The 26,733-nt window shown below is 46.8% G+C and overlaps 1 protein-coding gene across 6 annotated transcripts in view; it reads right to left on the bottom strand.

The window, feature by feature from the left end:
- kdm5a (lysine demethylase 5A) overlaps positions 1-26,733 on the bottom strand; it is a 343,245-nt gene that overhangs the window by 186,006 nt on the left and 130,506 nt on the right. For all 6 annotated transcript variants that reach the window (XM_086008547.1, XM_086008546.1, XM_086008544.1 and 3 more), the window contains exons 10-15: positions 23,430-23,588; positions 13,999-14,180; positions 11,489-11,651; positions 10,811-10,930; positions 6,417-6,611; positions 2,798-2,979 (exon numbers count right to left, since the gene is read on the bottom strand). In XM_086008547.1, coding sequence (XP_085864673.1) covers positions 2,798-2,979; positions 6,417-6,611; positions 10,811-10,930; positions 11,489-11,651; positions 13,999-14,180; positions 23,430-23,588 — 1,001 coding nt within the window. The remainder of the gene's footprint in view (positions 1-2,797; positions 2,980-6,416; positions 6,612-10,810; positions 10,931-11,488; positions 11,652-13,998; positions 14,181-23,429; positions 23,589-26,733) is intronic.

Consider the following 26,733-nt stretch of genomic DNA (forward strand, 5'->3'; position numbering starts at 1 on the left):
CCAAGTCAATACCTTGCCCCCAAGGGGAATCCCATGTGCCTTAACTTTACACGCTAATCTCTTAGCGTGTAAAGTTGGGTCGATAACGAGAGGGCACAGATTCAAGGTGACTGGTAACATGAGGAAAAACGTTTTTACACAATGAGTGGTTAGGATTTGGAATCCACTGCCTGATAGGGTGGTGGATACAGATTCAATTGTAGCCTTCAAAAGGGAATTGGATAAATACTTGAAGGAGAAAAAAATCACAGGGATATGGGGAAAGAGCGGGGGAGTGGGACTAACTGGATTGCTCTTCAAAAGAGCCAGCACAGACTCGATGGGCTGAATGGCCTCCTTCTGTGCTGTGCCATTCTAAGATTCATTTGTTTCTTGATTGTCAATCAACTTTCTTTCCATCCTCCACCATTTCATCTTATACCATACATCAGAATGTTTGTAACAAGCCTCCACCTTATTGGATGCCTTCTCAAAATTCATATATGCCACAATTGCATTCCCTTTATCGAGCAACAACTTGCACTTATATAGCACCGTTGATGTAGAAATGACCATGAAAGCTGCCGATAGTCATCGAAACCTAACTTGATCACAAATGTCCTTCAGAGAAGAGAACCTGCAATCCCTACCCAGCCAGTCTGACCTACATGTGACTCCAGACTGTAATGTGGTTAACTCAGTGCTCTCAGGGCAACTAGGCATGTGCAACAAATGCGTCCTTGCCAGCATCACCCACATCTGAAAATATTTTATTTTTTTTAAAGGCCCAAGGTGCTTCAAAGAGACAGAAGGAAGGAATGGACATCAAGCCGAAGGTAAAAAGATGAGGATCCATGACCAAAACAGGTGGAGTTTAAAGGCTGTGAAGAGTTAGAGAAAATTACTAGGCAATTTCAGAGAGTGGGGCCTAGGATGGTGGGGGTAAGGGAAGAGATGGATGCACAAATGATTCTTGATGGGTTGCAGGGAGGTCACAGGGAGAAACGAAGCTATGGAGAAATTTGATCACAAAGAGAATTTAAATTTGAAGCGTCTGAGGTGGAGAGGGAGGAGGCAGGAGCCAATGTAGGACAACAAGGACAAAGTGGGGTGTGAGTGCAACTTGGTGCGGGATAGGATATGGGCAGCAGTATCTGGTTAAGTCAGAGTCAATGGCCAGGGAGGGGGATGGAATCGGTAGCAAAGGTATGGAGTTCGTGGCAGAGATGGCTTCAGTCTTCACAACACTTCACATTTCCATCTGAATATTCAATCCAGATCACAAGGGGATGCTATTGTTACGCCCTTGGGTTACACTACTATACAAGTAGGTACGAGTCACCTTTGAAAATAGTTAGACGCTCAGACTGCTTACGGGAACCAACTGATGCTACTGAATCTGAGAATGTATCTGCAGCAGATGTGGCTTTGTAACACCATTTGATCTTTCATACTCTTTGATAACTTCCTTTGCCAAATATCCATCCAAATCCCTCTTGAAGGTACTGACCCAGCCACCTCCATCGCTTCAACACAGTCCTTCTGCACAGATACCAAATCTGGGGTAAAATAACCATGACAAAATAGGGGGAGTTGCTTTATTGTATTTTTATTTAATGCTAGACAGGCCAAGTATGATTTTAAAATAGGGAACAGCTAGCTATATCGCCATGGGGTTGCAGCAAGGAGTGAATGATGATAAATACTGTGGCAACAAGAGCAGGTCAGAGGCTGGGTGTTCTGCGGTAGTGTCTCACCTCCTGACTCCCCAAAGCCTTTCCACCATCTACAAGGCACAAGTAAGGAGTGTGATGGAATACTCTCCACTTGCCTGGATGAGTGCAGCTGCAACAACACTCAAGAAGCTCGACACCATCCAGGACAAAGCAGCCCGCTTGACTGGCACCCCATCCATCACCTTAAACATTCACTCCCTCCACCACCGGCGTACCGTGGCTGCAGTGTGTACCCTCTACAAGATGCACTACAACTCGCCAAGGCTTCTTCAGCAGTACCTCCCAAACCCGCGACCTCTTCCACCTAGAAGGACAAGGGCAGCAGGCGCATGGGAACATCACCACCTCCAAATTCCCCTCCAAGTCACACACCATCCTAACTTAGAAGTATATCGCCGATCCTTCATCGTCGCTGGGTCAAAATCCTGGAACTCCCTACCTAACAGCACTGTGGGAGTACCATCACCACATGGACTGCAGCGGTTCAAGAAGGCGGCTCACCACCACCTTCTCAAGTGCAACTAGGGATGGGCAATAAATGCTGGGCCTTGCCAGCAACGCCCACATCCCATAAACGAATTTTTAAAAAAGTGGGACCGGTCTACCTCCAACAGATTCTGCATCACTACCTCTGCCTAGAAATTGATTGGTCTGATGGTATGCTACTTAACGCCTTTCAGAGAAGACACAATACAAGGGGCAACCCACACAAATCCGACAAGAAAAAAGCACTTCCAATAAACAGACAGGGTACTACCAAATGAAAGTTGATGTGTTTGACAGTGTGCATCCAGGAACAAAACCAAGATTAAGATTGTGGATAAAGTAAAATGTTTATAGAACAGGAAATTTATTTCTGCTTTGGGAGTAGGGATAATGTTAATGACTCAAGAAACCTAGTGTTCAGTGGATATTCTACATAATCAAACTGAACACAAACTAGAAAAGGAAAATTTCCACAAGCAAAGCTCAATGGCTGACAAAATGGCCAACGTCAGAGTGCCCAAACAAAGATTTGTTACTGGACATTTGTACAGAAGTACTCCAGATATACTGAAACACAACATAACCACCAAACTTACCTGAGACAGCGGTTCTTCACTAGGCAGCTGCACAGATCCTTAACATGATAAAGGCACACTAGCCTATTGGGATCACAGGCGCAGGTAACAGCAGACAGGAAACATGTCGTCTTGCACATCTCACACTGACGTTCATCATCTGGTAACAGCTCAAATGCCTCCTGTTCAGTATCAACTATACCCTAGATATGGACACAAAATTATTCATTAAACCTTGTGGGTCTGTGCACCAAAAACAGAAGTGAAATTAGGATTATAGATCTCCAGTTTTGGGAAGGAAAGGTAAACAAATCTTAGTTTTATGTTTTTTCTATATACTGTAAACTATCAACTATGCTACCAATGGAATTCATAGAAACTTCCAGCACAAGAGGAGGCCATTCAACCCATCATGCCTGTTCCGGCTCTTTGAAAGAGCTATCCAAATTTGTCCCATTCCCCTGGCTCTTTCACCGTAGTCCTGCAAATTTTTCCTTTTCATGTATTTATCCAATTCCCTTTTGAAAGTTATTATTAAATCTGCTTCCACCACGCAGTGCATTCTAGATCATAACTCGCTGCCTAAAAAAAATTCTCCTCACCGTAAATCTGTGTCCTCTGATTACAAACCCTCCTGCCAATGGAAAGTTTCTCCCTATCTACTCTATCAAAACCCCTCAAAATTTTGAACACTGCCATTAAATCTCCCTTTAACCTTCTCTACTCAAAGGAGCACAATCCCAGCTTCTCTAGTTTCTCCACATAACTGTAGTCCCTCATCCCTGGTACCATTCTGGTAAATCTCCTCTCCAAGGCTTTGACATCCTCCCTAAAGTGTACTGCCCAGAATGGGGCAAAATACTCCAGCTGCGGCCTAACCAGTGTTTTATAAAGGTTTAGCATAACTTCCTTGCTTTTGTACTCTGTGCCTCTTTTTATAAAGCCAAGGATCCGAATACTTCTTCAACAGCCTCATCAACTTATCCTGCCACCTTCATAGATTAGTGTGCCTAAAGCTCAGCTCTCTGCTCCGGCACCCCCTTTAAGATTGTACCATTTAGTTTATATTGCCTCTCCTCATTCTTCCTTCCAAAATATGTCACTTGCCACTTCTCTGCATTAAATTGCGGTGTCTGCCCATTTCACCAGTCTGTTACTATCCTCCTCACTGTTTACGACATTGCTGAGTTTCATGTCATCTACAATCTTTGAAATTATACCCCCTCTACCCAACTCCAGGTTGTTAATATATATGAAAAACAGCAGTGGTCCTAATACCGACCCCTGGAGACCACCACTGTATACTTCCGTCCAGTCTAAAAAACAACCGTTCACCATGACTTTATTATATTTTGTATGAAACTATCACTTAGATTATAGCAAAACTCTGGAGAATTAAACTTCTGTATCTATGAAGTATACACCTGACCAAATCAAACGAAACTGGTACTTCTACCCATAGAGACCTTAACCTCTAAGCACAAGTCTCTCCTTTTATGATCTGGAATTCACTGCCTGAAAGGGTGGTGGAAGCAGATTCAATACAAACTTTTAAAAAGGGAATTGGATAAATACTTGAAGGGGAAAATTGTATATGCCTATGGGGAAAGAGCAGGGGAGTGGGATTAATTGTATATGCCTATGGGGAAAGAGCGGGGGAGTGGGATTAATTGTATATGCCTATGGGGAAAGAGCAGGGGAGTGGGATTAATTGTATATGCCTATGGGGAAAGAGCGGGGGAGTGGGATTAATTGTATATGCCTATGGGGAAAGAGCAGGGGAGTGGGATTAATTGTATATGCCTATGGGGAAAGAGCGGGGGAGTGGGATTAATTGCATATGCCTATGGGGAAAGAGCGGGGGAGTGGGATTAATTGTATATGCCTATGGGGAAAGAGCAGGGGAGTGGGATTAATTGTATATGCCTATGGGGAAAGAGCAGGGGAGTGGGATTAATTGTATATGCCTATGGGGAAAGAGCGGGGGAGTGGGATTAATTGCATATGCCTATGGGGAAAGAGCGGGGGAGTGGGATTAATTGTATATGCCTATGGGGAAAGAGCAGGGGAGTGGGATTAATTGTATATGCCTATGGGGAAAGAGCAGGGAGTGGGATTAATTGGATATGCCTATGGGGAAAAGAGCAGGGGAGTGGGATTAATTGTATATGCCTATGGGGAAAGAGCAGGGGAGTGGGATTAATTGGATATGCCTATGGGGAAAGAGCAGGGGAGTGGGATTAATTGTATATGCCTGTGGGGAAAGAGCGGGGGAGTGGGATTAATTGTATATGCCTATGGGGAAAGAGCGGGGGAGTGGGATTAATTGTATATGCCTATGGGGAAAGAGCGGGGGAGTGGGATTAATTGGATATGCCTATGGGGAAAGAGCAGGGGAGTGGGATTAATTGTATATGCCTATGGGGAAAGAGCGGGGGAGTGGGATTAATTGTATATGCCTATGGGGAAAGAGCAGGGGAGTGGGATTTATTGGATATGCCTATGGGGAAAGAGCGGGGGAGTGGGATTAATTGGATATGCCTATGGGGAAGGAGCGGGGGAGTGGGATTAATTGGATATGCCTATGGGGAAAGAGCAGGGAGTGGGATTAATTGTATATGCCTATGGGGAAAGAGCGGGGGAGTGGGATTAATTGGATATGCCTATGGGGAAAGAGCGGGGGAGTGGGATTAATTGGATATGCCTATGGGGAAAGAGCGGGGGAGTGGGATTAATTGTATATGCCTATGGGGAAAGAGCAGGGGAGTGGGATTAATTGGATATGCCTATGGGGAAGGAGCGGGGGAGTGGGATTAATTGGATATGCCTATGGGGAAAGAGCAGGGAGTGGGATTAATTGGATATGCCTATGGGGAAAGAGCGGGGGAGTGGGATTAATTGGATGTGCCTATGGGGAAAGAGCGGGGGAGTGGGATTAATTGTATATGCCTATGGGGAAAGAGCAGGGAGTGGGATTAATTGGATATGCCAATGGGGAAGGAGCGGGGGAGTGGGATTAATTGGATATGCCTATGGGGAAAGAGCAGGGGAGTGGGATTAATTGTATATGCCTATGGGGAAGGAGCGGGGGAGTGGGATTAATTGTATATGCCTATGGGGAAAGAGCAGGGAGTGGGATTAATTGGATATGCCTATGGGGAAAGAGCGGGGGAGTGGGATTTATTGGATATGCCTATGGGGAAAGAGCAGGGGAGTGGAATTAATTGGATATGCCTATGGGGAAAGAGCAGGGGAGTGGGATTAATTGGATATGCCTATGGGGAAAGAGCAGGGGAGTGGAATTAATTGGATATGCCTATGGGGAAAGAGCAGGGCAGTGGGATTAATTGTATATGCCTATGGGGAAAGAGCAGGGGAGTGGGGTTAATTGTATATGCCTATGGGGAAAGAGCAGGGGAGTGGGATTAATTGGATATGCCTATGGGGAAAGAGCAGGGGAGTGGGATTAATTGGATATGCCTATGGGGAAAGAGCAGGGGAGTGGGATTAATTGGATATGCCTATGGGGAAAGAGTGGGGGAGTGGGATTAATTGGAGAGCTCTTTAGAAGAACCAGCACAAGCACAATGGGCCAAATGGCCTCACTCTGTACGGTTTCATTCTATGAATCGTTACGTACCATTTGGAAGGCTGCCTTTCTCAGCTGTGTCTCCTCCTCAATCATGGTCACCATCTCCTTGTAGACGGCAGCAGCCAGCTCAACATCCAAACCCTCCGGATCAGCTGCCATCTTGCAAATCAGCTCTTCATGTGAAAACACACAGTATCGGTGCAGGCGCCGGTAATGGCTGACACACTGCCGGCCCACAGGGAGCTAAAGTCAATCAAACTAAAGAATCAATACTGCAGTCCAGTAAATGACAGTCCACTACTAAAATAGTGTCTATGCTTCCAGCTCTATCAGTGACGCCTGAAAAGGCTGCCACATTAACCAAGTGCAACTGGCAACAGACACAAGTTCACATTCTGGGCACAATCCAGTAAAGCAACCATCTCAGAATACTGCGGTACCAAACATGAAGAATAACACTCTTCCACTGATGAGACATAATTCCAAATGTTATAAAGGGACAGACTGCAATTAGAGATCACCTTTTTAAGGGCAATTTGATTTATTTTTGACACTTTATAATCTTTTGCTTTGTGAAACACTAGCCGGTATCCTGTGGAGCTGCTCAGTGAGTCGGAGATGCCTCATATTGGGAGTGGGGTGCAGCGGTGTGGGAGTGGAAGCAACGGTGCACATCTCTGCTGAAAGGATCCACAAGAGACCTCCAGAAACAGTTAGTGAATGATTTTTTGATTGGTTCCGAGAAAACTTTTCCTCACATAGCACAGATCCATAAATAAAGCTCTGCCTGTCTCAGTTGGGTAAACAACTTTTTAACCTCAAATATCAAATGGGCACTCTGTTCCATCTGTTTGCAATAGAGCTTTTGAATCGAAGGGCCAAGAAACATAGTTTAAGGAAAGATTTAACTAATGTGTATATTTCCCACAGTATCCGAGTGTTCGTAAAAAGCTCATTAAATAAACCTGTTAAAATTCAGACTTTTATTCAAAAGCTCTGACGATTGTGCCCCATATTAATATTTTTTTCCTCTCAAACACATAAATAAAACAAATGTATAGTCACTATAATAATTCTGAATACTTTATAAAACATAAATGAAAGTCATTTCACCTCTGGGACCTGGATGCAAGGTACCCACGAATGGAAATTAACTGAAGTAATCTCAATCCAGTCCCAGCCAACACAGGCCGACAGCACCAAATGGCCTCTAATTGGCCATGTCACTAACACACAGGTTTGGGAAATGGGGAAAATGTCATACAAAAAAGGAATTGGCCCAGAAATTCGGGTCGGGGGCTTCCCACGGGTGCAAGCCCCCGACCTGCACTTACCTTACGCGCCGGCCGTTGAGCTGTAGGGCCCCGTGGAATTCCGATCCGGGGCCTGGTCCAGCTGCTGGCGCGCAGTGCTTGTGTATCCCAGGGGCGCAGTTAGTTCGATGTGTCCCCTGTGATCACGTGGGCCATGGGCAGCCAATCGGAGCAGGGAATGCTCCATTCATAAGTCTTGACAGGAAGTGCTGTCAAGACTTATAAATACTACGGCCCCAAAATAGCACTAAACTTTCAAATAAATTTGTAAAAATCACATTTTTTAAATAAACTATAAATTACATTAAATAACTATTTTAAACAATAATTTAAATTTTTGAAAAAAATAATTTTATATTCTAACGGGGCTAAAAATAAACTTACCTTGCTTTAAAGTATTTAAAAATAATAAAACTGTGGAAAAAATGTTTTAATTTTAATTAATTCACCTTGTTAATTAATACGCCTGCTTTTTAAATGTGTAAATTCTGCAGGCTTACCCTCCCGGGAAAGCTGTTTGATGCGCACCCGCAGCCTCCCCTGCGCACGCGTTCGACCTCTGAACCTCTTTGTTCAGAGGAACGGAAGTGCCGGTTTCCCGCGCATGCACAGTGCATGCAGGAAACTGGCACTTCCATCGGGCCCACGGGTGAGTACCCAGCGCGTACTCACCCGTGGAGACCCGAATTTCTGGGCTATTATGTCCAAAGCGTCCAATTTGCAGACCATACCCGATTTTGGAGTAGTGACAAATGATGAACACCAATGCAAACAAATTCAAAAGGATCTTGACAAGCTCGATCAATGGGCGGAGAAATGGAGATACAGTTTAATACAGGGTAACGTAAGGTGATGAGATTGGGCAGAGGGAAGGCTAATGTGGAATTGTACTAATTGGGAATGTACTTGAGGTATTGGAGCAGTGAGCGATTTTGGGGGCTTGGCGGACAGATCACGAAACACATCAGCACAATGTTCCCTGACTGTTTAAAAAAAAGCAAACAGGATGTTGGGATGTATAGCAAAGGGTATAACATATAAATCCAGAGCAGTGATTTTAAAACTGTATTGGCACTTGTGAGACCATATCTGGAATACAGCATGTAGTTTTAGTCTCCCTATTCCTAAAATGATCTTCAGTTATTGGCAGGGTACAGAGAAAGGGAATGACACAAGACGAAAGATTGACTACCTTGTGTCTTTTCTTTCGAGAGAAAACAGAGAGTGGATATGAAAGGTTTGGACAAATTGGATTGAGGTAAACTTTTCTGCAATGTACAGAATTTAAGCACAAGCTTAATGAACAAATTAAGGACAACAAAAGAAAATCGGAAATGTAAGAGGAACTTTTTTTTTAATTAATAGGGTGGTAATTATGTGAAACAGATTATTGGCAAAGGTGGTGGAGCAAAAAACCTTAAAGGGAATCTGGAAGGAACTCGACAAATCTACCAAGGAAATACTTTGGATAGATAGGCCGAAGGTCTTCTCCTGCTGGAACCTGTAATAATGTTACTAAGTGCAGTGGGGGGGGGGGGGGGGGGGAAACTGAGACTGGGGAAATGGAGGCTACTTTCCCCTGTATCTGGTTGTGCCAACCCTGACATGAGAAGTGCTTGGTGCCAACTCTGGGTTCACACAGTTGCGCTGACTAAATGCTTATGATGCCTCCGTGGGGGGCAGGGAAGTGATGTGTGGTATGATGGGATGTGTTGCGGTGGGAAGGGTTGGGGTGGGGTGGGGATGGACGGGGGTGGAGATGGGGTGGGGGTGGGGTGGAGGGGGATGCGGTGGGGTGGGGTGGGGTGGAAGTGGTTGGGGGTGCGGTGGGGGTGGGGTGGAGTGAGGATGCGGTGGGGTGGGGTGGGAAGGGAGGGTGGGGTTGGGGTGGGGTGAGTGTGGGGATTCGGTGGGGTGGGGTGGTAATGCGGTGGGGATGGAGTGGTGATTCGGTGGGGATGGGGTGAGTGTGGGGATTCGGTGGGGTGGGGTGGGGATGGAGTGGTGATGCAGTGGGGATGCGGTGGGGGTGGGGTGAGTGTGGGGATTCGGTGGGGTGGTGATGCGGTGGGGGTGGAGTGGTGATGCAGTGGGGATGCGGTGAGTGTGGGGATTCGATGGGGTGGTGATGCGGTGGGGGTGGGGTGAGTGTGGGGATTCGGTGGGGTGGTGATGCGGTGGGGATGGAGTGGTGATGCAGTGGGGATGCGGTGAGTGTGGGGATTCGGTGGGGTGGGGTGGGGATGGAGTGGTGATGCAGTGGGGATGCGGTGGGGATGGGGTGAGTGTGGGGATTCGGTGGGGTGGTGATGCGGTGGGGATGGAGTGGTGATGCAGTGGGGATGCGGTGAGTGTGGGGATTCGGTGGGGTGGTGATGCGGTGGGGGTGGGGTGAGTGTGGGGATTCGGTGGGGTGGTGATGCGGTGGGGATGGAGTGGTGATGCAGTGGGGGTGGGGTGAGTGTGGGGATTCGGTGGGGTGGTGATGCGGTGGGGGTGGAGTGGTGATGCAGTGGGGATGCGGTGGGGGTGGGGTGAGTGTGGGGATTCGGTGGGGTGGTGATGCGGTGGGGGTTGGGTGGGGAGTCTGTATTGGTGTGTGGTGGGGTCTGGAGCAACCAAAGATTGCAGGCTGCATTTGAGGTGGATGCTGCAAACAAAATGTGGCCCTCAGTGAATCCCTTCCACAATCCAACCTGCTCACAGATTACTTTGTGGTTTTTATACAGGGGTCCTGGCTGATAATGGGAACTCACCTGTGGAGAAACAGCACCTGTAATCCAATGTGCTATCACTCCTTACCTATTAAAGCATGAAAACTGTGCATCACCTGTGCCCATTATCTGAAAATTACATCAACAAACAGTGATCCATTATGCTAACAATCAAATTATTATTTGTCCAAGAGCTATTGTTTAAAAAGTACAACATAGGCAATATTCATTAAATAAAGTTAGATTCTGAAACGCTTAGACGGAATTGATGGAGCATACGATCTTTGAAAGCCTGCACTGAATAAGTGTCTGTATTATGCACTGCCAAGTTTCCTGACACAATATCATACAACATGGCTGCACAGCTGAAGCACTGGCTAGCTGAAAATCATCCTCTAGAAGGGGCGAGACGTACCCAGTCTGCAGTACAGAAATTCACCGCTTCTGCAAAGTTGTAGCCCTGGTTGAATCCGCTATGATAGGCTCTCGGGAAAGTAACCACAAACTCACCAGCACATTGATTCGTTCGGAACACCTGAGAGTGAGAGCAATAGGGTAGTTAAAAATCTCCCAATCACAACCCAATGCTCTTGCTGGAAAGTGCGCACATGTGTACATCAGGTCAGGTCAGGAGCAGGCATGGCTATGATGCCCCCAACTTTCACTGTCTAGGCTCTTAAAGGCCACATACGCAAAGTGCCCGAGGGTACATTAAATCCTTGCAGGAAAAAGTACCTTTAGAATGGGCTGGGGGAGAACTGGAGATGTAAAAATAAACATGTACAGTACCATTGCAAGTTACTGAGTTAAACCACACCATGAATTATTAGGAAGATTTTCTCTGCACTCATTCAAATAAAACTTGAGGATTTCACTGCCATAAGTAATAAAAGTTTTAAACAATAAAACTACAGAATGCAAAAAGAAACTGAGTTTATTTACTGTTAAGAGCTGCTAATCCAGAATGCAGAGCTAGGCAGGCAACCCAGAACCCAGTATTACTAATTTCTTCCAGTGACAAACACCTTCTCAACAAATTACATGCAATCTCAACAGCTGAGCAACTAGGGCAGAGAGGATAGGAAGAACATACCGGGACGCCATGCTCCATCAGAATATTGGGATTCATGATGGTCACTAGCTGGTGCAGCAGATCTGGCTGAGAATGGAAGAGTTCTGGCGCCAACTTCCTCATTACAAGCTCGAGTTGTTCGGCAGCATACCCCGGCACCCCATACCAGGTCTTCGGCTCGCCCCTGTGTGAGGCAGTCATACAATACTCACTCACTTCTCCAGTTTCGCAGCATGGAGAAAATCTTACTTTTCAAAGGAAGCTTACACAGCCCTGGCAGAAGCCACAATGCCACTACAAACAAAAATTAAACTACAGCATTTAATTTTTTTAATTACTTTGTTTAAACAATTGGTCCAATAAGGAAGCGTGGTTACTACTGTATCAAGCATCAGATTACGTGGCATTTCAGACTTGTCAACTGATCAGAACAAACTTCTCCAAGTCTTTCTGTCCTCCTAGCAACCACCAGTGATGCATTCTGGTAGGAAAGGCAATATAAATTAAATGGTACAATTTTATAGGGGGTGCAAGAACAGAGAGCCCTGTGGGTGTACATATATATATCTTTGAAGGTGGCAGGACAAGTTGATCAGCTGTTAAAAAAGCATATGGGATCCTTGGCTTTATAAATAAAGGCATAGAGTACAAAAAGGAAGTTATGGTGAACCTTTATAAAACCCTGGTTAGATTTCAGCTGGAGTATTGTGTCCAATTCTGAGCACCACACTTTAGGAAGGATGTCAAGATCTTGGAGAGGGTACAGGGGAGATTTACCAGAATGGTACCAGGGATGAGGGACTTCAGTTTGTGGAAAGACTAGAGAAATTGGGGTTGTTCTCCATAGAGCAGAGATGGTTGAGGGGAGATTTAATATATGTGTTCAAAATTGACAGGTTTTGATAGAGTAAATAAGGAAAAACTGTTTTCATTGGCAGGAAGGTCAGTAACCAGAGGACACAGATTTAAGGCGATTGGCAAAAGAACCAGAGAGGAGATGAAGAAACATTTTTTGCACACTGAGTTATGGTGACCTAGAATGCATTGCCTGAAGTGGTGGAAGCAGATTAAATAGTAACTTTCAACAGGGAGTTGGACAAATATTTCAACGGGAGAAATTTTCAGGGCTATGGGTAAAAAGCAGGGAAGTGGGACAAATTAGATAGCTCTTTCAAAGAGCCGGCTCATAACAATGGGCCGAATGGCCTCTTTCTATGCTGCATTATTATATGATTCCATCATAGTCACATCCCTGTGATCCTTCTATGCTGCCCAATATACAATGGAATGACAATGGAGACGAAGGGTATCGAAAGAGGCCTTAATTAACTTTTCACGCTAACCCTGAGGTATGTTCGTTAAATTGACAGATGTTAATCCAGCTCCCTCACACTGAGCTCAGTCACGCCCTGGGTTAATGGCTGTATCTGTTCCTGATATTAATCCAGCTCCCTCACACTGTGAGCTCCCTCACACTGTGAGCTCAGTCACTCCCTGGGTTAATGGCTGTATGATGTTGGAATAGCAGGAAAAGGTCTGCTTTCAGATACAATGCTGTGGTCAGTGTGAAAGGGAAACCGTTCACTGTGGGTGAAAATGCACCAAGATTTTTTCCCTTACCCTCAACGGACAGAAAGATTGTTTTCCCTACTCTTGGCTGACAGAGTGCAGTAGCAACAGAGGATCCAGTTACATTTTTTCATAAAGATTTTGATCTAGGAAGTAATTGGGCAAGTGGCTCACCCATGACTTCTCAAAGTCTCTCACCACCAACACGACTGAAGTTCAGAGTGTAATGGAATTCTCACTGCTCACCTGGCTGGGTGCAGCCACAACAACACTCAAGAAGTTCAACCCATCCAGGACAAAGCAGTATCAGCGCCCCTGCCACTGCGCTCAGTATCCAACCCTCCATCACTAATGCACTGTGGCTGCTGTTTGCGATCTACAGCATGCATTGCAGCAACTCATCAAGGTTACTCCAACAGCAAATATAAACAGATCTCAGAAAAAAATTCTTACTCAAAGGAGGATGACCATTTCAAATAATATGTAAGTAAGGTAGTAGAACTAAAGATGCTAGAGGAATTGAAACTCTAGTTGAAAGGTCAGGTGAATTGAAATACGAGAGTGACGAGCTCCATCGACTGAATGTCTTTTTATCTTGGACTTGTTTTTACTTCCCTTCAAACTGATCATCCAGCAATCTTCTTGCAATCTTGCACCTCACGCTAATTTCTACAACCTGCACAGTTCACTGGAGAGAAACAATCTCCAAAACAAAAATAATGTGCAGAAATCGCACATTAAACGGATTCTATTTTCAATGAATGCCTCTAAAAAGCAACGTGGGATTATTCAAAGAATTTATTCCAAGCTGATACTACTGCATGGCTCAATAAATCGTGGATGTTAGTTTTTATTAAAATGACTGCATTTATTCTTAATAGATTAGGCATGAGTTGGCCTGGAAAAGTTGGCCTGGAAAAGACTATGTAGTCCACCTGGCGAATCCCAGTGAGGTTACAAACCAGTGCAGGTAGTTGATGGAGTAGCTCCAGTGGTCTTCGATGTGCCAGCAGAAGGAGGAGAAGCACATCCCCACGTAAAGCCAAGGAACCTTCATCCCAGAGATATCTGCATTGATGTGAGTCAATACGGACTGTTCCAAGATTGGCATGTTGTTCAAGTTCCAACCAGAACTGGCATATTCCTGAGAGGGAGAGTGAAAGCGTGCAGGCAGGGGGGGAGGGGAGAGAGAAGAGAGCGGGAGCGAGGGGAAGGAGAGAGGAGGAAGCGGCAGAGGGAGGGAGGGAGGGGCAGAGGGAGGAAGGGAGGGAGGGAGGGAGGGGCAGAGGGAGGGAGGAAGGGAGGGAAGGGCAGGGCGGAGGGGGGAGGGAAGGGCGGGGCGGAGGGAGGGAGGGAAGGTAGGGCGGGGCCGAGGGAGGGAGGGAAGGTAGGGCGGGGCGGAGGGAGGGAGGGGTGGGAAGGGCAGGGCAGAGGGAAGAAGGGCGGGGCGGAGGGGGGAGGGAAGGTAGGGCGGGGCGGAGGGAGGGAGGGGTGGGAAGGGCAGGGCGGAGGAAAGAAGGGCGGGGCAGGAGAGCGAGGCAGAGCGGGAGGGAGGGCAGAGAGGGGAAGGGGCCGGCAGTATGGGTAAGGGGGTGGGCAGAGAAGGGAAGAGAGGGAGAGAGGCATGGAGGCAGGGAGGGAGAGAGGGAGAGAGGGAGGGCGGAGAGAGAGAGAGAGAGAGAGAGAGGACCAGCAATGAGAAGGCAGCAAGCAAGAAAACAAGCAGACAGAATGAATAAAACGATGAGTGAGCATGAAAGGGACGAATCAGAGACAGACACACACACACACACACACACACACACACACACACACACACACAGTGAGACAGACAGACACATAGACAGACACACACACACACAGTGAGACAGACACACACGATCATACAGAGACAGTGAATAAAGAGAGGAGAGAAAAAAACAACCATTAGTGAAATTGCATTTCAATCCTTTTCCAACTGGCATGTGAATGAGTTTACAAACTAGGTTCTTGCCATACTCAATTGGCAGTATAAACATATCAGGACAAAAAGGCAAGTAGATAGAAATGTGGGAATAAAAGAGCTGTAAATAAAATAATTTCCCCCAAAATGATCAGCTTTGGCTCAGAGGGTGGCCACTGTTGCCTCTAAGGTGAGCAGCCGCGCACTGATCCCTGAGCTCCCGCGCAGTTCAATTGAAAGGCCATGCAGACAACTGGACAGCAGCTGGAGCGGGGAAGGGGCCCAATACACAATGGCCCTGGGAAAAAGCAGGACCTCAAAGGTAGTAATCTCTGGATTACTCCCGGTGCCACGAGCTAGTGAGTATAAAAGGAGGAGGATAGAGCTGTGGCTGAACAGATGCTGCAGGAGGGAGAGCATTAGATTCCTGGGATATTGGGACCGGTTCTGGGGGAGGTGGGACCTGTACAGGCCGGACAGGTTGCACCTCAACAGAGCCGGGACCAATGTCCTCGCGAGAGGTTTGCTGGTGCTGTTGGGAAGGGTTTAAACTAATTTGGCAGGGGATGGGAACCAGGATGTACCATTAGAAGGGAGAAACAAAGTGCACAAAGGATTGGGAGAGACAGATAGCACTAGAGTAAGAAATAGTAATAATGGGGTCAGACTAACAGAGAATACAAGGCGGCCTAAGAGAGGATTACAGTGCACGTGTATAAACACACAAAGCCTGGTAAAGAAGTTTGGTGAGCTGCACGCACAAATAGCCACATGGGAATATGATGTCATGGCGATAACGCAGATCTGGCTCAAAAAAGGACAGGATTGGGTATTAAACATTTCTGGATATAAGGTGTTCAAGAAAGATAGGGAAGGAAAGAAAGGAGGCAGTATTGGTTAAGGAGAATGTTACAGTGCTGGAGAGAGAGGATGTCCTGAAGGGGTCAAGGATAGAATCTATTTGGTTAGAGTTAAGAAATAATAGAGGTGCCATTACACTACTAGGTGTATTCTATAGACCACCAACTAGTGGGAAGGATATAGAGGAGCAAATTTGCAGAGAAATTACAGAGAGATGCAAGAACTATGGAGTAGTGATAATGGGGGACTTCAACTATCCTATTATAGACTGGGATAGTAATCGTGTAAAGGGCAGAGGGGGAATAATTTCTGAAGTGAGTTCAGGAGAACTTTCTTGATCAGTACGTTTCCAGCCCAACAAGGAAGGAGGCATTGCTGAATCTGGTTCTGGGGAATGAGGTGGGGCAAGTGGAGCAAGTGTCAGGAGAAGAACATTTAGGGAACAGTGATCATAGTATCATAAAGTTTAGATTAGCTTTGGAAAAGGACAGGGAGCAATCTAGAGTAAAAATACTTAATTGGAGGAAGGCCAATTTCAGTGGGTTGAGAACAGGTCTGGCCTGGGTAAATTGGAATCAAAGATTGGCAGCCAAAACTGTAACCGAACAATGGGCTGCCTTTAAAGAGGAGATGGTTCAGGTACAGTCGAGGTACATTCCCACGAGGGGGAAAGGTAGGCCAACCAGAGTCAGAGCTCCCTGGATGACGAAAGAGATAGAAAGTAAGATGAAGCAGAAAAAGAGTGCTTATGACAGATGTCAGGCTGAGAATGCAACTGAGAATCAGGTTGAATATAGAAAGTTCAGAGGGGAAGTGAAAAAGAAAATAAGAGGGGCAAAGAGTGTATGAGAATAGACTGGCAGCTAACATAAAAGGGAATCCAAAAGTCTTCTATAGGCATATAAATAATAAACGAGTAGTTAGAGGAGGGATGGGGCCGATTAGGGACCAAAAAGGAGACCTACGCATGGAGGCAGAGGGCATGGCTGAGGTACTAAGTGAGTACCTTGCATCTGTCTTCACCAAGGAAGAAGATTTGTTAAAGGCAAATGGTGTTTAACTAACTGGATTGAGTTTTTTGATGAGGTAACAGAGAGGGTTGATGAGGGCAATGTGGTTGATGTGGTGTACATGGACTTCCAAAAGGCGTTCGATAAAATGACACATAATTGGCTTGCCAGCAAAGTTGAGGCCCATGGAATAAAAGGGACAGTGGCAGCATGGGTACGAAATTGGCTAAGTGACAAGAAAGAGAGTCGTGGTGAACGGTTATTTTTCGGACCGGAGGAAGGTATACAGTGGTGTTCCCCAGGGGTCGGTACTAGGACCACTGCTTTTCTTGATATATATTAATGATTTGGACTTGGGTGTACAGGGCACAATTTCAAAATTTGCAGATGACACAAAACTTGGGGGTGCATGAACAGAGAGACCTGGGGGTATATGTGGACAAATCATTGACGGTGACAGGGCAGTTTGAGAAAGCGGATAAAAAAGCAGACGGGATCCTAGGCTTCACAAGTAGAGCAATAGAGTACAAAAGCAAGGAAGTTATGATAAACCTTTATAAAACAATGATTTGGCCTCAATTGGAGTATTGTGTCCAATTCTGGGCACTGCGCTTTATTTAGGAAGGTTGTGAAGGCCTTAGAGAGGGTGCAGAAAATATTTACTAGAATGGTTCCAGGGATGAGGAACTTCAGTTATGTGGATAGACTACAGAAGCTGGGGTTGTTCTCCTTGGAGTAGAGAAGGTTGAGAGGAGATTTGATAGAGGTGTTCAAAATCATGATGGGTCTAGACAGAATAGATAGAGAGAAACTGTTCCCGTTGGCACAGGGTTCGAGAACCAGAGGACCCAGATTTAAGGTGATTGGCAAAATAACCAAAGGCGACATGAGGAAAAGCTTTTTTACGCAGTGAGTGGTTAGGATCTGGAATTCACTGCCTGAAAGGGTGGTGAAGGCAGACGCAATCGTGGCTTTCAAAAGGGAATTGGGTAAGTACCTGAAGGAAAAAATGTTGCAGTGCTACAGGGAAAGGGTGTGGGACTAGCTGAAGTGCTTTTGCAGAAAGCTGGCAAGGGCTCGACGGGCTGAATGGCCTCCTTCTGTGCTGTAACCATTCTATGATTCTACATCAGCCACCACCAATAGAACAAATCATCCTGTGTTTGCCTCCAGTTCAGAAGTATTTCTTGGCTGTGAAGTACTTTAGAACACCCTGAGGATCTGAAAGATACTATGTGAATGCAAGTTCTGTCTTGGTTACACATTTCTCTGCACTGAATGGCATCTGCCACCTATCTGCCCACTCCGCTAACCTATCTATATCCTGCACTTTCCTAGATGCCTCACAATTAGTCATACCCCCTAATTTGGTCACAGCAAACGTTGGTATAATTTCTCTTGTGCCTGTGTCCCATTATTTATCTAAATGGAGGAGAAGTCACAGCACAGATCCATGCAGCTCTGTTACCATGTGCCTTAATTCTTTTAACCAGCCCGTTATGTGGCACCTTAACTCGTGCCTTCTGAAAGCCCCTGCATAAAACATCGACCACATTCCCTTTATCTTCTCCCACAGATTCCCTTAATAATAAGTATCCCTTCCATTCACACTCAAACACAGCGTGGCCCTTTTCATCTCCAAGTGGTCATGCCTGCTCATAGACATTACTTTTACTTTCTTGTTCTGGATTTATACAATACTCCAACTTATAAAAGCGCTGAAGTTTAACACTAACCCTAACTTAGACAACCAACAGCCTGCCTGCAACCCCGAACCTAACTCAGCATTTGTCTTGAGCTCAGTTTGAAGTGCTACCTCCCAATTAAGGTAATAGAGCTGTTGTGACCGGCCTGTAATTTGTATCACTGCAATAGCTTAGGACACAAGACCGACAAGTCATTTTTAAACCAGAAATGTGGAGAATACTTTGAACAGGAAGCACTTCCCCAAACGGCCCATCCTACTTTAGAATCTAGTCTACAGGAAAGCTGTTCCTAAATCATGGAAGGTTCTTCCGATTAAGTGAATAATGTCACAGAAGCTGCCTTTTTGATCCTGCGTGACTTTGTACTGCAGCATGATACAATTTTCATTCTGATGGTCATCTTCTGAAATCAGGAAAAGTGAAACTCAACTCCGTTTCTATGAAGTGTGACATCACCAGAAAGCAGGTAAGTGATTGGTTGGTGAGTATTTCTTTCTTTTTAAGCTTAAACTCTGTGGTTTATAGTTTCTAAGGTGTGATATTCATCATCTAGAATCGGGGCAGACGGTATTTAAAAATAATATTAATGAATTTAATTAATTACATAGAATGGGAGAGCAGGTGATGTGTTACTGCTGCAATATGTGGGAGCTGGTGGACACCATTGATGTTCACAGTGATCACATTTGCAGTAAGCGTTGGCTGCTCGAGGAATTCTGGCTCCGTGTTGATGAGCTGGAGTCCGAGCTTCAAACACTGAGGCACATCCGGGAGGGGGGGAATTTACCTGGACTCTGTGTTTCAGGAGGTAGTCACACCAACTAGATTAATTAATTCAGATGTAGTCCGGGTTCTTTGCAGCCGAGAGCGAGAGACCCGAAGGCTGTGTTGCCTGCCCGGTGCCAGGGTTAAGGACATCTCCTCTGGGCTGGAGAGAAACTTGGAGTGGGAGGGGGAGGATCCAGTTGTCGTGGTCCATGTTGGTACCAACGACATAGCTAGGACAAGGAAAGAGGTTCTGCCGAGGGAGTTTGAGCAGCTAGGGGCCAAATTAAAAAGCAGAACCACAAGGGTAATAATCTCTGGATTACTACCTGAGCCACGTGCAAATTTGGCTAGGGAAAATAAAATTAGAGAGTTAAATGCGTGGCTCAAAGACTGGTGTGGGAGAAATGCGTTTTGCTTCTTGGGACACTGGCATCAGTACTGGGACAGGAGAGAGCTGTTCCGTTGGGACGGACTTCACTTGGCCAGTGCTGGGACTAGAATCCTGACGAATCGAATAACTAGGGCTGTAGAGAGGGCTTTAAACTAATTAGTGGAGGGGAGGTTTTAAGAGAGCGAAAAATAAAAATGACAGCGGAGAAGGCAATAGAGCAAGGTAGCAGTGGGGGAATTAAAAACCAGAGCGTGTCAGGAAGCGACAGAATGTTTATACAATACGATAAAGGTAAAGTCGTAAAAAGGGTAAAAGCAGGAATAAATTGTCAGAAAACATATTTGAAAGTTCTTTATCTGAATGCACGCAGCATTCGTAACAAAATAGACGAGTTGACAGTACAAATAACTACACATGGGTATGATCTGGTGGCCATTACGGAAACATGGCTGCAAGATGATCATGACTGGGAACTAAACATACAAGGGTATTTGACAATTAGGAAGGACAGACAGGAAGGAAGGGGAGGTGGGGTTGCTACGTTAATCAAGGATGGAATCACTGCAATAGTCAGAAATGATATTGGGTCAAAGGATCAGGATAGTGAAACAGTTTGGGTGGAGATAAGGAATAATAAGGGGAAAAAATCACTAGTGGGCGTAGTCTATAGGCCTCCTAACAGTTGCAACTCTGTCGGTCGGAGTGTAAATCAGGAAATAGTTGGGGCTTGTAATAAGGGAACAGCTATAATCATGGGGGATTTTAACTTTCATATTGACTGGACTAATCAAAGGAAGAGTTCACAGAGTGTATTAGGGACGGGTTCCTTGAGCAGTATGTAACTGAACCAACCAGGGGGCAGGCAATCTTAGATCTGGTCCTGTGTAATGAGACAGGATTAATAAAAAATGTTCTAGTAAAGGATCCCCTTGGAATGAGTGACCATAATATGGTTGAATTCCAAATTCAGTTGGAGGGTGAGAGAGTTGGATCCCAAACCAGCGTACTGAGCTTAAATAAAGGAGACTATGAAGTTATGAGAGTAGAATTGACGAAAGTGGACTGGGAAAACAGATTAAAGTGTAAGACGGTACAAGAGCAGTGGTCTACATTCAAGGAGATATTTCACATGTTTCAAGAGAAATATATTCCACTGAGGAAAAAGGGGAGTAAAAGAAAAGACAGCCATCCGTGGCTTAGTAAAGTAATAAAGGATAGTATCCGACTGAAAACAAGGGCATATAAAGTCGCCAAATCTAGTGGGAGGATAGAAGATTGGGAAGCATTTAAAAGCCAGCAAACAATAACTAAAAGATTAATTAAGAAAGGGAAGATAGATTATGAAAGTTAACTAGCAAAAAATATAAAAACAGATAGCAAGAGTTTCTACAGCTATATCAAAAGAAAAAGGGTGGCTAAAGTGAACGTTGGTCCCTTAGAGGATGAGACCAGGAAACTAGTGGTGGGGAACATGGAGATGGCAAAGACGCTGAACAAATATTTTGTATCAGTCTTTACAGTAGAGGACACTAAAAATATCCCAACACTGGACAAACAGGGGGCAATGGGGGGGGGGAGGAGCTAAACACGATTAAAATCACTAAGGAGATGGTACTCGGTAAAATAATGGGACTTAAGGCGGATAAATCCCCCGGACCTGATGGCCTACATCCTAGGATCTTGAGAGAAGTGGCGGTAGGGATTGTGGATGTATTGGTGATTATTTTCCAAAACTCCCTGGACTCAGGAAAGGTCCCGGCAGATTGGAAAACTGCTAATGTTAGTTTATTTAAGAAGGGAAGTCGACAAAAAGCTGGAAACTATAGACCAGTTAGCCTAACATCTGTGGTTGGCAAAATGTTGGAGTCCATTATTAAGGAAACTGTAACAGAGCATTTGGATAAACATAATTTAATAGGACAGAGTCAGCATGGTTTTATGAAGGGGAAGTCATGTTTGACAAATTTGCTCGAATTCTTTGAGGACGTAACATACAGGGTGGATAAAGGGGAACCAGTGGATGTAGTGTATTTGGACTTCCAAAAGGCATTTGACAAGGTTCCACACAAAAGATTACTGATCAAGATAAAAAATCATGGGATTGGGGGTAATATACTGGCATGGGTGGAAGATTGGCTATCTAACAGAAAACAAAGAGTTGGGATAAATGGTTCGTTCTCGGGCTGGCAATCAGTAACTAGTGGTGTTCCGCAGGGGTCAGTGCTGGGACCCCAACTCTTTACAATCTATATTAACGATTTGGAGGAAGGGACCAAGTGCAACATATCTAAGTTTGCCGATGATACAAAGATGGGAGGGAAAGCAGTGAGTGAGGAGGACATAAAAAACCTGCAAAAGGACATAGATAGGCTAAGTGAGTGGGCAGAAATTTGGCAGATGGAATATAATATTGGAAAGTATGAGGTTATGCACTTTGGCAGAAAAAAATCTAAGAGCAAGTTATTATCTAAATGGAGAGAAACTGCAAAGTGCTACAGTACAAAGGGATCTGGGGGTCCTGGTGCATGAAACACAGAAGGTTAGTATGCAGGTACAGCAGGTGATCAGGAAGGCCAATGGAATCTTGGCTTTTATTGCAAGGGGGATGGAGTATAAAAACAGGGAAGTCTTGCTGCAGTTATACAGGGTATTGGTGAGGCCACACCTGGAATACTGCGTGCAGTTTTGGTTTCCATATTTAAGAAAAGATATACTTGCTCTCGAGGCAGTTCAGAGAAGGTTCACTCAGTTGATTCCAGAGATGAGGGGGTTGACGTATGAGGAAAGGTTGAGTAGGTTGGGCCTCTACTCATTGGAGTTCAGAAGAATGAGAGGCGATCTTATCGAAACATATAAGATTGTGAGGGTGCTTGATCGGGTGGATGCGGTGAGGATGTTTCCACTGATTGGTGAGACTAGAACTAGGGGGCATAATCTTAGAATAAGGGGCTGCCCTTTCAAAACTGAGATGAGGAGAAACTTCTTCACTCAGAGGGTAGGAAATCTATGGAATTTGCTACCCCAGAGAGCTGTGGAAGCTGCAACATTAAATAAATTTAAAACGGAGATAGACAGTTTCCTAGCAGATAAGGGAATTAGGGGTTACGGGGAGCGGGCAGGGAAGTGGATGTGAGTCTAGATTCGGATCAGCTATGATCCTATTGAATGGCGGAGCAGGCCCGAGGGGCCGTATGGCCTACTCCTGCTCCTACTTCTTATGTTCTTATGTTAAGTGACTGAAGGCCCTGTCAGTGGGAAGGCAATGTTATAGGAAGAATGAGAACAAAGTTCCTGCAGGATTCATTACTTCAAAAAACAAATCACAACAGTACCACTTATTCTCAGCAGTGATGGACCAACTTGTGGAACTGGAACATTCCGGATCACCTTTAGGCCTCCTGAAAATCCATCTAAATATTTTATACAGTAGAAATCTGCCTGCACAAGCTGGAGTTAAAGGAATGCTGCTGCCATTAACAGGTTTTTAAGTGCACATTTAATATCTGCATCAGCCTGTTTCACTGCGACAGTTGGTCATTTGGCAGAATCTGCCATAGCGACTACAGTTTAGAACATCGGTAATGTCTTTACAATCATTAATAAAATGGTAAACTTAAGAAACAAATATGGTTTCAGACAACCAGGTGTATCACATCGTCCCTTTTTGGTAAAGGGGGCAAGGTGGAGACAGAGAAAGAGCACAATAAACCCTTACCTCCTCTTCAGGCATCAGCCTTCTTTTAGTTTCTTTGACTGGGAATCCACTGCCAAATTCCTTTGAGGTAATGTCAGCACCATACTCCACAATAACATCCTCCTCAATGCTACTTACAAGTCGCCAAAACTCCTTCTCTACTAACTCCGTTGGAACCATCTGCGAGAGAGAGAGCGTGAGACCTGAGTGACGGAACAAAGGTGATACAAGTCCAGGTTCTTGGGCAGGGGGGGGGCAGGGGGGGGTGACGGGCAGGGTGTACGGGGGGGGGGGGAGGGGGGAGTGACGGGCAGGGTGTACGGGGGGGGGTGACGGGCAGGGTGTACGGGGGGGGTGACGGGCAGGGTGTACGGGGGGGGGGAAGTGACGGGCAGGGTGACGGGCAGGGTGTACGGGGGGGGGGTGGTGACGGGCAGGGTGTACGGGGGGGGGAGTGACGGGCAGAGTGTACGGGGGGGGTGACGGGCAGGGTGTACGGGGGGGGTGACGGGCAGGGTGTACGGGGGGTGACGGGCAAGGTGTATGGGGGGGGTGACGGGCAGGGTGTACGGGGGGGGGTGACGGGCAGGGTGTACGGGGGGGTGACGGGCAGGGTGTACGGGGGGTGACGGGCAGGGTGTACGGGGGGTGACGGGCAGGGTGTACGGGGGGGGTGACGGGCAGGGTGTACGGGGGGGTGACGGGCAGGGTGTACGGGGGGGGGGGGGGGAGTGACGGGCAGGGTGTACGGGGGGGGGGTGACGGGCAGGGTGTACGGGGGGGTGACGGGCAGGGTGTACGGGGGGTGACGGGCAGGGTGTACGGGGGGGGTGACGGGCAGGGTGTACGGGGGGGGTGACGGGCAGGGTGTACGGGGGGGTGACGGGCAGGGTGTACGGGGGGGTGACGGGCAGGGTGTACGGGGGGGGGTGACGGGCAGGGTGTACGGGGGGCGGGGGGGAGTGACGGGCAGGGTGTACGGGAGGGGTGACGGGCAGGGTGTACGGGGGGGGGTGACGGGCAGGGTGTACGGGGGGGGTGACGGGCAGGGTGTACGGGAGGGGTGACGGGCAGGGTGTAGGGGGGGGTGACGGGCAGGGTGTACGGGGGGGGGTGACGGGCAGGGTGTACGGGGGGCGGGGGGGAGTGACGGGCAGGGTGTACGGGAGGGGTGACGGGCAGGGTGTACGGGGGGGGTGACGGGCAGGGTGTACGGGGGGGGTGACGGGCAGGGTGTACGGGAGGGGTGACGGGCAGGGTGTACGGGGGGGTGACGGGCAGGGTGTACGGGGGGGTGACGGGCAGGGTGTACGGGGGGGTGACGGGCAGAGTGTACGGGGGGGTGACGGGCAGGGTGTACGGGGGGGTGACGGGCAGGGTGTACGGGGGGGTGACGGGCAGGGTGTACGGGGGGGGGGTGACGGGCAGGGTGTACGGGGGGTGGTGACGGGCAGGGTGTACGGGGGGTGACGGGCAGGGTGTACGGGGGGGTGACGGGCAGGGTGTACGGGGGGGTGACGGGCAGGGTGTACGGGGGGGGTGACGGGCAGGGTGTACGGGGGGGTGACGGGCAGGGTGTACGGGGGGGTGACGGGCAGGGTGTACGGGGGGGTGACGGGCAGAGTGTACGGGGGGTGACGGGCAGAGTGTACAGAGACAACTGAGAGAGCAATGACTGGGGCAAATTAACCAGCTGAAGGCAAAATTTTGATAAGTTAACGACAGGACAATTAAGATAATTAAGAGCCCCACGTTACAATTATTTTGGTAAGTTGGGTTTGATCATCTGCGAAACTGTCTTTCTTTAGCATTACTCAAACAATAAGTTATAAAATATCCCAACTTCATCCTGGGTCACTCAAATCAGATACTTTTGATTCAATACCGATTCCCTTGCATGTCAATTCTGGCCTTGCTTTATTTCGTAAAGCCACTGCGAGAGGCACACATCAATTCTACAAACATAGAACATGGCATCAATAAGATCAACCCCAAATCCACACCCCGTAACACAGCAGCTACTGAGTGCCTTCAGTTTCTGACAGACCCTCGCATTCTGCTCCTTCACCTGCTGCTTCTCCCACTCACTGACAGGACCTGAACCAGGTCACATGAATGGAGCTCCATCAGTTCAGCAATATCACAGGAACATGGGTGACACACATTCCAGCTCATGTTATTCTCTACAGTACATGCAGCCACAGGTCATAAGGGCACGTATTCAACTTTTGAATTTGTTTTGCAATTGTGGAAGGCAACAATGACAGGCTGCCGCACTAAATCACAATCTGAACTCATGGTGATGACAGCCATTTATTTCACTGAGACAGCACATCCTGGAGAAATCAAAAAAGCATTTGACAAATACAATGAACAGATCATCACTGCCAGCTATTACTGCTAACTTCTCTCAGCAGTGGGCAGAACACAAGGAAATTCAGTGTGTTTGGCTGCATAAAGGCAACACGCACAATTAACACCTTCCCATCACGTTTGAATCATTCTGCTCAGAGCTACAAAGTGCAGTGTGCTCAATCCCAACCAGCAAATCGAAGAAACACAATTCTTCTAACAGGCTGTGCTATCACCGGTCACAGCACTCGTAGCCCAAACACGTGATGAGATCAGTATTGGCTACTTTTCCTATCAGTTTTTATTCGATTACAGCTGACGCTTAACTCAGTCACTACTTTCTAGTAAGTTAAATTTCAACATCGCCTCCTTTCCTACCCCCACCTCCTCTGGCCCCACGTATCCCCAACCCCCTTCCCTCCATGCAAAGCAGGACACTGGAGAAACTGCATTTTCTGAGTCATTTTGCTTTGTGATAGTCACTCGTCCAATACCCGGGCCTCTTCTCAATGGCTAAGGACTGCCACAAAACATCGTAAATTTGCATTTAAAATTTGCAAAATAAAAGAAAATGCAACCCGATACCCACCTACCCTGCCCTGCTGCCCGCCCACCCTTGCCCAAACCCCCAATGACCAACCGTCCACACACCAGGCATTTCTTCTCCCTTCACCATGACACTCTCCATTTCTGTGGAAGTGCTCCATTTAGTGGCACAAAGGAGACTGAAACAATACACCATAAGAGTATAATTGCACAATACTGCCGATGCTGGAAATCTGAAACAACAGAAAATGCTGGAAATACTCAGCAGGCGAGGCAGCATCCGTGGAGAGAGAAACAGAGTTAACGTTTCAGGTCTGGGACCCTTCATAAGAACTGGAAAAAGCTGGAGATGTAACAGATATTAAGCAGGTGCAGAGACGGGGGGGGGGGGTTTAGGAGGGGAGGAAGAAATAGAAAGAACATCCTG

This window comes from Somniosus microcephalus, chromosome 16 (genome assembly GCF_052327205.1).
Source record: "Somniosus microcephalus isolate GS21.2 chromosome 16, FLI_Smic_1.0, whole genome shotgun sequence".
NCBI lineage: Eukaryota > Metazoa > Chordata > Chondrichthyes > Squaliformes > Somniosidae > Somniosus > Somniosus microcephalus.